General features: G+C 52.1%; 1 protein-coding gene across 1 annotated transcript; it reads right to left on the minus strand.

The window, feature by feature from the left end:
• Positions 1–672: 672 nt before the first annotated feature.
• Positions 673–9,570, minus strand: LOC128117137 (keratin, type II cytoskeletal 73). The gene is made up of 9 exons (XM_052749031.1): positions 9,127–9,570; positions 7,979–8,193; positions 7,180–7,240; positions 6,621–6,716; positions 6,076–6,240; positions 3,839–3,964; positions 3,245–3,465; positions 2,250–2,284; positions 673–1,295 (listed from the first exon to the last, which is right to left on the minus strand). Exons 1-9 carry the CDS (start codon positions 9,568–9,570, stop codon positions 1,039–1,041), a joined length of 1,620 nt encoding a protein of 539 aa, XP_052604991.1. The 3' UTR covers positions 673–1,038.
• Between the last annotated feature and the right edge of the window lie 1,360 nt (positions 9,571–10,930).

The raw sequence follows: 10,930 nt of genomic DNA on the forward strand, positions 1-10,930 counted from the left end.
CACACACAAATTCACACATGCATACATACATGCATATCATTGACTCAGTGCAAACTTTATGAAGGACCACAAGGACTCGGGTCATTTCTTCAAAGAGGAATCTGCCTTTGGGGTTTTTAATCAGAAAAATATATCAAGTCTTAAGCTCTGCAGGATTGGCTTTCCGGTGCTCTTGATCAGCTTTAAATTTTACCACCAGACACTCGACTCCTCTCTTGATAGTCTGTATGTTGCGAAACATTGTACACCCCCTGTCTGTTGCCTGAGGAAAGTGGGGATCAGAAGACACACCTGTGGGGTGTGGACAAGTGAATGCTGGGTATTGATGCAGGTGGTGCTGGGGTCTGTGCAGGTAGGTGGGGGGCCCAGCTTGTGCAGGGTCTAATTCATGCAGATCAAATGATACTTAGGATCCTGTGGAATGGCAGAGGTTCCCATTCAGTGACCACTCCACATATAGAAGGGACATGGCCTGAAATAAGGATTTCTTCAGGAAAGAGGCAATATGACCTTACATGAGTTTTATAAGTTTATTAGTGGAACATGGGAACAGAGAGCTGGGGCCTAAATGAGACCCAGGCTGGATGGGGACTCCCAGTCCTAAAACTGACAGAGACCATGCCAGATGCAGCCATGGCCAGGTGTTTGCTCCAGGGTGGGCTGGTTCTTATAGGACTGTCCAGCAATACGTTTCAAGTCTCATGTGCCCAGATTGTACTGGGCATCCGGGGAATCAGGGTCAGACTACAGGGAAACTTCATCTGCAAGGGGGCATGCAGGCAAAGGGATCGGGTCCTCACGGAGGTATGGAAGGCTAAGAGAAGCAGTTCCTTTGCAGTGGGGAAAAAGAATGCGTGAGTAACTCCCTAGAATCCTGGTGTTGGCTAATGAAGACAAAGAAGAGGAGTTGGAGAGAAGAAGGTAACATTGTAACAAAGAAAAGTAAGAATCGGGTGATGGTAAATAGAACAGAAGGATTTCCGGAAGAGAATCCAGAGAAAACCGAGACTGGGCAGATGTGGGGGATCAGCTGTTGGTTTATCTCATGGTTTTCTTCGTGGGTGAGCCCAAAGCCGAGGTCTTCCCCGAAACATCCTTAAACTCACTCGCACTACCCAGCCTGGCCTTGGTCTCCCCACGGGGGCTGCAATTCCCACTCCCAGTGACACAGCCTCCAGACAGAATGTTGTAGCCCCCACCCACAGAGCTGGGCCGGTAGCCATAGGTGCTGGTGCTGCCGAATCCAAAGCTGGCCCCAGCACCGACGTTCCCGGGTGTGGAGCTGCTGATGACCGCTGTGGAAGAATGAGAGAAGAGGGATCAGTGGGCGTTTCAAGATTGAGTGGCCCTCAGTCCCTTCCAACTTCCAGCCCCCCAACTCAAACATCTCCGTCCTAACTAAACCCCTCACGTGGACCCCAAAATTGCTCAATTCTGAGCAAATCAAGCCTTGAGAAAAACAGCCCAGGTGTCACAGAATCCCCAGTCAGGCACCTGCTCTTCCTTGGATGAACAAGGAACAGCAAGGCTCCCCCAAAGGACAGGTGATGCCAAAATGTAAGCCAAACCCTTGCATTTAAGATGAGAAGGCACCCGTATATCGTTTCTACTGTACTTCTGGCAACTTGAATTGGGGCGCCTGTGCTGCCCACCACCCTTTAGGAAGAAAGTGGCTGAGCCTTGTGGGGCCAGTGATAACACTGGTCTGTCCGCATGACTACACGGGTCTCTCCACCCACAAAGGGGACGGGTGGCTCTGCACTCAGTTTCCCATTATGCAGGACAGTGTGACTGTGGGTGGCGGGACAGTGTGACTGTGGGTGGCGGGACAGTGTGACTGTGGGTTGCAGCATAGTGTGACTGTGGGTAGTGGGACAGTGTGACTGTGGGTAGCGGGACAGTGTGACTGGATTGCAGGACAGTGTGACTGGATTGCAGGACAGTGTGACTGTGGGTAGTGGGACAGTGTGACTGTGGGTAGCGGGACAGTGTGACTGTGGGTGGCAGGAGAGGGTATGCAGCTATAGAGCTTCATCCCCGCACAGGCAGAGTTTCTGGGGGAAGTGGTGAGTGTGTAAACTCGGAGTTGGGGGAAGCTAACTCTACTGGCGAAGAAGTAGCTCAGAACGGTGGAGGCAGGAGGATGAGCACAGGATGCTCCACGGGGGCCCTGATGGCAGGCACCCACTCATTCACTTTGTGCTCGTTGGCTTCCTGGAACTATGCCCTCAGAGACATGAAATACTCACAGATGCTCACAGCACTGGTGTGTTCCCCAGACATCCTGCACAGAAAAAACACAGGGAGCCTCCATCACATTCAGGATCCTGAGCTGGGCTTCCCACTCACTGGGCATGCTCCCCATTCACTGGACATGGGCCAGGACCACCAGCCAGTCTAGTTCCACCTCCACCAACCCCACCAGCCACCAGCCAGTCAGAAAGTGTTAAAAACCTCTGTCTCAAGGCTTGAGCCTTCGAGTCGCTCCGGCCCTCCCAGTCTACCTCCCCAACTTCAGAGATAGGAGGCCTGTAGTCTTGGGGCTCCCACACTAACACGGCCAGGGCCCCCCTCCACCTGTGGAGTTTCTCTTGAGCACATTGCTTGACTGCTGGGTGGCTGAGGCCTGAGTAAGTAGAGGCATGGAATATAGACCAACTAAAATAGCAATGTACGAAGCTCCTGCATGACTTTAGACCAGTCCTGGGATTTCCAAATGCCAGTGTCCTGTGTCCCTCCAACTGTACTGGACTTTGTGCGGCCCACATTATTATCAATTGAGTATTTTTAGCTGACTGCCTTTTATAGGGAAAAAAATGTATTTCTCTTTTTAAAAAAAAGTCATTATGTCACAATGAACAAAACCAGAATTACATAACCAAATAAGAAAAGGAGAAAAGACATGTCCACTGTGAAAATAAAGCAAGTTAACTTGAGGAGGGGTGCGAGATGGCGCTATCTGCTGGGAGACTGAACTTAGCACCCACTGGCCCTCCATAAACACAAGCTATTTGTGAGGGCCACCAAGGCCTTGAAGCTGGCAACACTAAGCTGAAACTCTCCGAAGAGCTGAAGGAAAATGGAAAGGACATGACTGTCATACTGTGTGGCTAGAAATCACTCTGAGGCTTGTTTGTGGTTAAACTGAAAGGCATCTCTAGCCCCTCCAGTGTCCACACCCCACAGTCTAGGGAACTGGACCAGGGGAGGACTGCCAAGTTTCTCACGGCATCCCTACTGTCACCTGCACTCCTCGCCCTCCAGCAGCTTGCGGTAGGTGGCGATCTCAATGTCCAGCGACAGCTTCATACTCATCAGCTCCTGGTACTCCCTCATCATCCTGGCCAGCTCCTCCTTGGCCTGCTGCAGGGCACCCTCCAGCTCATCCAGTTTGGCCCGGGCGTCCTTGAGGGCACAGTCACCTCGCTGCTCGGCATCAGCGATGGCCGTCTCCAGGTTGGAGCACTGAGGGGCAGGAGGTAGCATCCCCCCTGAGTTCTGAGGTACCTGGGTCCTACTTTACTCCTGTGAGCATGTGCTAATGGAGGAGGTGGGGGCTACTCTGTCCCACTACACTTCCTGGAATGTATCTGGCAGTGAGGACCTTCACTTGGCCCCAGGGGAGTGTGTTAAGTCTCAGTCTTGTAGCTTTGGGGGAAACCCTGTTACGGTTCTAGACTTCAGAAGGGGAACACAGTAGTTGAGGAGATGAGGCTTCTCTGGGGAAAGGGTTTCTAGGCCAGAGTACAAAGAAAAGGAGACAGGCAGGGAGCCACCAGCCCCCCAGCCTTCCCGTGGGGGTATGCAGGAGGCCCAGTCAGGAGTCCCTGTCACTCACTTGCTTCTTCACACTCTCAATTTCTGATCGCAGTCTCTGGATGAGCCTCGTCAACTCAGAGATCTCGTTCCTGGTGTGTTTGAGGTCATCCCCATGTCGGCCAGCTGCCAGCTGCAGCTCTTGGAACTGGTAGGTGGGAGGTAACCAAGCATATGTGTGACTTCAGGGTCATCAACGCTTAAGCTAGCACAGAAAAGGTGCCTTTGCTCGGGGCCATGTGGCAGAAGAGAGAAGGAACCCCCAGTCCCCAGCTTCAGAGCCTTCGTCTCTATAACTGTCTGTCCCCGGTTTTATTCATTCGCCTTAAGCCTGGCTGGTCTGCCTGAGGTTGGAGCTGGCACGGGACTGTTGGCAGTCCCAACTCTCCACGCTGCATCTTTGCGAGATTCATCCCCAACCATGGCCCTCCCTCCCTTCAAAGTCAAGATGAAATTCAAACTCCTAGCATGGAGTCAAGGTGCTCCCTTCTCACTGCCCTGCCTTCATTGATCTGGTTCCCCAGCTTTGCCGAACAGTCCTTTAATATCCCCCCTTAGATGACTCTCACATGCTCCCATGCCTCTGAGGGAGTATGAGCCTCTCCCTCTCCCAGAACCCTTCCCCCACCCACTCCTTCTTCCTTAAGTAGCTGTAGTGAGGCCAGATCAGGAGACCTCCCCTAATCCTCTGACTAGGTGTAGTTAGCCCGTGATCCTGGGCTCCAGAAGTCAAACATATCAGACCTCACTGACATGTTTGTGCCTTCCTCGGTGGACGGATTTTTTTTTTTCCTGAATTCTCAGTACATAGCATAATACCTCTCTGGTGCTCAAGAAAAAGATCTGATGAGTGAACAGATGACTGACAGAATGAGGAGCCAATCGGCTGCTGTATTTTCTCACTCCCCTTCTCCCTGCTAGCTTAGCTGAGCACAAGCTATACGGATGGTCTTGTTGGGCGTGGAAGGAGGGCGGGCTCACCATTGAATGTCAGCCATGAAACCATTAGGGTTGTCCATTGAACAGTCAACAGAGTATACCAGCTCAAGCTCAGAATGCAACTTAAAGGGAAAACAGCAGACATGGTCTTTGGCACTTCGGGGTGATGTGTTGCTTTGCCCCTTCCCAGAATGCTCAGCCCTGACCTGGTTCAGCACCCCAGAAGTGGCAGCACCATCACCCCTTATCGACTCTCACTTATTCATCTTGAAATGGTGACCATGAAAAACGGCCTCACAGCCCTGTGGTCAGCACATAGCCACTGTGGTTAGCACCCAGCCACTGCGGTCAGCACCCAGCTATGGCATCCCTCTCTCTAAGCCCATGGTGAAGTGGAGGTACCAATAACCCACTTAGCAAATCGTATATAATCACATCTGTGAGACTCGTCAGATTCTTCTGGAAAGGACTGTGGAGGTGGCAGCCTGTGTTTGAGTGCTGGATCCTGACAACCCATGGGGGGCGGGGTGGGGGGGCTAAATGACATGGCCATTCTCAACTCTGGCTTGTGAGAGTAAATAGGGAAGGAACTGGTGGGACCAGGTCACAAGTCTGAACCTTCATCAAAAAGTCGAGGCTTATGTTGTTTGTCCCTTAGGCCCTGAAGGCTAACCCTTCCCCAACAGGCTAAACCTCTCCATCCAAGGCTGGGAAGGAGATGGGGAAGGAGAGATAAGGTCTCCCACGGGTGATTTATCAAGAGAAAGAGTCCAATGAACAGCAGGGAACAATTAGAAAGTTACCATCATGATCAGAGAAACCAGATTATCTAAGAGTCACCTCCCACCCATGCCCATCGGGGGAGCTAAGATGTGAAGGATAGCAACACCCTCTTCATCCTTGTAGGTGGACTTGAGTGAAAAAGTGGGGGTTGCCTGATCCCAGATCACACTGAAGAGACCTATGATTCACCGTAATGGTAGAGCTGAGGTGCCGACTACTCACGTTTCCCCTCCCCCGGGTGCACTTCAGAGCTCTCTGCCTTTGGAAAGTGGGTCCTGCCCAATCCCACCCAGTCCTGGCTAGGACGCATCCTTTGCATCTTGAGTTTGCATCCTGGAGTGGCTGCCATCAGCCTAAAGGGAGCCAGCCCAAGGGCAGAGCTGTGTCTTCTCCCTTCTTGCTTCCCACAGCGCCAAGGTCAGTGTCGTGTTCCCAGCTAGCTAGAGGCTGTAGTGAGCCACGGAACAGAAAAAAACATGAGGCCAAGCCAGATCCCCCTACACACACATCACTGGAGAGGTGTGCAGTCAACCCCACCTTGGTCTGGTACAGCATCTCAGCCTCGGCTTTGCTCTTCAGGGCGATGTCCTCGTACTGAGCACGGACTTCGGCAATGATGCTGTCCAGGTCCAGGTTGCGGTTGTTGTCCATGGACAAGATGACAGATGTGTCACTTATGTGGGACTGCATCTGAGCAATCTCCTACAGGAAAAAGAATGTATGACATGCCTATTGTAACCAGGGAAAGGTGACAAAATGCTGGCCCTATCCCAGAAGGATAACCCCAGGGCATCCAAACAGGCACCTGCCACATTCCCTAAAGCTATAGAAGAACAGAGCCCAAGGCTTTGAAAAACTATCCAGTAGATGGGAAGCCAACTGAGAAGAAAATCGCACATCTATCCCAAGAGGGAGCAAGATAAGGAAAGTAGCCTGCTCAGCGATCATCCAGCCTTTGAACTACAAAGCCCTCAGCACCCGAATGCTGGAGGGCCCTGGGCTCTTAAACTGACTGATAAATAGCTATCTTATCATCCTAAGTCTTTCCCCAGTCCAAAGCTAGAGGCAAGGACAAGCCTTACCCCTTCATACAGACACTTGAGGAACTTGATCTCTCCATCCAGGGCATCCACCTTGGCCTGCAGCTCCACCTTGCTCATGTACGCTGCGTCCACATCCTAAAGGGAATCCAGACACCTCCTACTGACCAATCTCTCTTATGAACCCCACCCTGCGGCTGACTGTCCCAGGAAGAGACTCGAGACCCCAGGGGCAGGAACTTGACTTCATCCCCCGTTCTCCACAGGAGAGCACAGACCCTGTTCCTCCCCACAGTCACTGAGCAGCCAAAGTGACCTGCTGAGATAAGTTAGAAAGGAGACTTGGCCCTTCTCAGAGTCCTATGCACTACGGACCATGAGCTGGGACGGACTCTCCACAGTTGGGCTCTTGTCCATTTACACAGCTGTGAAGATGGCCAAGTGATCTGTGCTAGATGATCACCAGTGTCCACGATGGACACAGCCAGTCTTGTCTCCGGGTTTTTAGCCCCAGGCCCTCTGGGGAGTGCAGGCCTCATTCCCTCCTCTGCTCTTACCCCTGCACCCACCACGGGGGACTGAGGCCAGGTGCCCTTCTTACTTTCTTAAGCACCACAAATTCGTTCTCAGCAGTTGTACGCTTGTTTATTTCTTCTTCATACCTGCAGGAAAAGCTTCAGTGAACCGGGCTGGGGGTGCCAGGGTTTGTGCGTCTATATCTGTGCATTCCCACTGAGAAATACAACAAGACGGCTGAATTGTGGATCCTTAAACAGGTGTTTTCAGCTGTCCCAGCTTGGTAGGGGTGCTTGGCTGAGTTGTCAGTAGGGACCGGGGCTTGGTGACTGCAGAGTTTGGGTCTAGGTCTCTTCTGATGCCTGGGGAGTGAGTCCATTTCCCCTCCTCCCTTTTCAGCATCCAAATCACAGGAGCAGAACAATGCCACTCCAACCTGAGATGGGAGTCCAGGAAACTAGAACTACCCGCACCCAGGTCAAGAAAGAATATGGCTCAAATGTGCAGGACTCAATGAGAGAAGTTCAACAGGAACTCCACTCCTGCTTTGCTTGGGTTTCCTTGGAACTTGGGGCACCCTGGGTGAGCTTAGGAACTGGAGTCCTGTGTTGAACACACACAAGGGCTCTCTGGAAGGGTTAGGAAGCAACACACGAAAGAGGAGACTGGTTCCAAGGGAACCCCTGGCACCACCCAGCAGGTTGTGTATCCACCGTCCAGCCTGCTTGGTTATGCCCACGGAGGCTCTCATCTTTCCGGGTGAGCTCAGATGGCTGGCTTGCTCTACCCAAGTTCAGTCCCCCTGAGGTCACAGGCAGAAGTCCCAGGACCTGCTTAGAAGGCTCCACCCCAGGGGTCAGCTAGCCCACAGTGGCCCTACTCACCTCTTCTTATAGTCCTCCACAGCATCCCTCATGCCCCTCAGCTCCGAGTCCAGTCTCACTCTGTCCCCAGACAGCGCATCCAGCTGCTTTTGCAGGCTGCTGATATGGGCCTCATAAACAGGCTCCAGATTCTTCTTGCAGTTGTTCAGGTCCAGCTGCTGCAGCAGCTCCCACTTGGTCTGCAGCACCTGGTTCTGCTGCTCCAGGAAGCGCACCTGGAATGCAAACCCACAGCCACCTGAACCCACTCCACAGTCAGCAGGGAGGAGGGGATGGCAGACTTCCTTTCCCGAGGAAAAGGATGAGTTTTGATCCACTATGTAACCTTCAAAGGTGAGCTCTGAAAGAAGAAAATGACGCCCAGGTCCCTCCCTCTGGTAATCCTTAGTCTAGCAGCCAGAAGGCAGCTCTGGAGGTCATGAGAAGCCCAATACACATTTATCTCCAACCTGTCACAATGTTGGCTGTTTGTCTCCTGGCACAGTCTAAACCTGCTAGGTCAATATTGATGAGCTGTGGGAATGCCTCTCTGTGGCAAGTTCTTAGATGTGAATTTGCCTACCAGCTTCCCACCCTTCAGGGCCTGGTGACCTAGTCTGTTAGGCCTGCTCTCTCCCTCCACATCCAGGGCTTCTCCCAGCCTATCAGGAAGCCAGGTATTCAACCGAACTGGGACCTTGAGCTCTCCTCTGTGGTTTGCCAGGAAGTTTCCATTGTTCAAGACTTGCCTACCACTTACTCCTTGGTGCTCAAACTTCGGTCAGCATCAATATTCCCAGAGGGCTCGTCGAAATGCAGACTGCATAAGGCCCTGGCATTCCGCCCTTTCCAAGGCCACCATTGGTGTCTCCTCTGCCTTCCAACTCCCACTGGCTCTGCTCCCAACCCACTCACTTCTCTACCAAGAGTTCACTTGCTCTGCCTCCTAGAGACCTTCCAAATGAAGCTTCTCGAGCTCCTTACATGCCTTTGGTCCTATCCCTCAGCTCTCATGCCTAGGCTATTGTCTGCTTCCTCTCTGCTCTGTCCTGGGCTGTGTCTGTATCCTGGGAGGAGGGGTCCCATCATCCTCTCTCCAGACAGGGGACCCCCCAAGGGCAGTGAAAGTGGAGGAAGAAAAGGGGGTACTTAGCTATCAGCTGTCCCACCTTGTCAATGAAGGAGGCGAACTTGTTATTCAGAGCCTTGATCTGCTCCCGCTCCTGCGCACGCACTTTCTGGATCTCCGGGTCCAGCTCCACATTGAGTGGGGCCAGGAGGCTCTTGTTGACAGTGACCTGGTGGATGCCTCCAGGCAGACACAGGGATGGGTTTGAAGGCCCCAGAGCCCCACTACCGAACATGCTGCCAGCAAAGCCACTCGCCCTATTCCGACCAAATCCGTATCCCGCTGTGCGCCCGCTGCCACCAACCACATTGAAGGAGATGCTCCTGGCGCCCCTCAGGCTGTAGAGGCTCCGACTGCTGAAGCCCCCACTGAGCCCTTTGCCCCCTGCCCGGTAAGAGGATGAGCTGCCCCCGGATAGCACAGCTGAGCAGCCGCTGAAGCCCCTGTTGGCAGCTCCGGGCTTGCAGGTGAATTGGCGGTTCATCGTAGAGAAGCCACGGAGTAGGAATGAGATACAGAAGCTTCCCTGAGAGACTGTGAGACTGTGATCACCAGCTTGTGATCGCGGCCTTCCCTTTTATAGAGCTCAAGAGAACAATTGCCCTAATTGGTGGGTTTAGTTTGCCTGGAAGGAAAAAAATCATTTTCTCCTATCAAAATCAGAGATGTGGGGTAACTTGAAAACTCCCGAAGTGCTGGGCTTGCAAGTCCTCTGCATGCAATTGAGTCTTATCTTATTAGCATGGGGTAATTAGCTGGGCCATATTATCCCCCAGAAAGATCTTGACTAGGAAGCTTGTCATGATCCCAACTGTACTTCTTCAGAGGGTTGGGATAGTAGGAGTGCTGAAGGAGACTTCTAATTGACAATGTCGTCTATGAGAAATCCTCCACCTGTGCCGGCATCAGATCACCTGCTTCAGGGACCCTGACTGGCTGCTTTCATGTGGTTAGGAAGTCCCAAGGCCCAGCTCCCCAAGGCTGCCGGAGACGGTTCTCATGCCTGACTTGCCAGGGATGCAGAATGGGAAACCATCCAAATCCAGGCTCCACCCTCTGACGGTGAACCTTCTGCTGTGCCCTCAGGTAGGTCCATTGCTCCCCTGTGCCAGCCAGCCAGGTGCCCACCTACGTTCACCTGTCTGTGTAGACTTCTACCTCAGTCTTGCAACCTCAGAGTGGTGGTCATTACCACCATTTATAATGGTTGGCCCTGGTGCAACACTTGGCACAGAGCTTGTTCCATCCACTTAGTCTGTCTGCAGAGGGATAGTGACAATCTACATTTCACCAATGGGAAGGCAGAGGCTTGGAAAGTTGAGGGCTTCATTCCTTTAGCAAACATTTAATAAACCCTCTCTCTGTAAGAATCTCAGAGGATGAAGAGCCCCTAGAAAAACACAGGCCTCTGCAGCAAGGACTCCCTGTTTGGTCTTCGGACTCCACATTCTGAGCCACACAGGCCTTTTCACTTGCCCATTCTAACAACCAGCCAGCTTCCTTCCTTCACGCATGCATCTACTATCAGTTAGCAAACATCTGAGGCTGTCGGTCCCAGGTGCTGTGCTAGGTTCTGGAATTCTGAACTAAGAAGACCAAATGTAACTTGGAATTCTAAGTAGACAATCCAATTATCATTTGACACTTGCCGCTGCCAACATATGTGACCCACGAGTTTCACAATCCCCAAATCTCACAATCGGTAATTTCCTCGTTAAACACAAGCATCCCACTAGTTGATTACCTGACTAAATAGTTTCTATACAGTAGTTATGAAGTGCCACTAACATTCTTCCACCAAGCAAATTCAGCCATCTTTATGCAAAATAACTTTTTTCTAGTAA

The sequence above is a fragment of the Peromyscus californicus genome, unplaced genomic scaffold (genome assembly GCF_007827085.1).
Source record: "Peromyscus californicus insignis strain IS unplaced genomic scaffold, ASM782708v3 Scaffold_20__1_contigs__length_68692818, whole genome shotgun sequence".
In the NCBI taxonomy this organism is placed as follows: Eukaryota; Metazoa; Chordata; class Mammalia; order Rodentia; family Cricetidae; genus Peromyscus; species Peromyscus californicus.

What these genes read in the sequence shown, in the direction of transcription:
- LOC128117137 (XM_052749031.1), bottom strand. Translation starts at nt 9,570, where the DNA reads ATGAACCGCCAATTCACCTGCAAGCCCGGAGCTGCCAACAGGGGCTTC. An exon ending in TCGCCTCCTTCATTGACAAG is followed by an intron (nt 8,194 to 9,126) that starts GTGGGACAGCTG and finishes TTTGCATTCCAG; the next exon opens with GTGCGCTTCCTGGAGCAGCA. An exon ending in CACCAGTGCTGTGAGCATCT is followed by an intron (nt 1,296 to 2,249) that starts GTGAGTATTTCA and finishes ATTCTTCCACAG; the next exon opens with CGGTCATCAGCAGCTCCACA.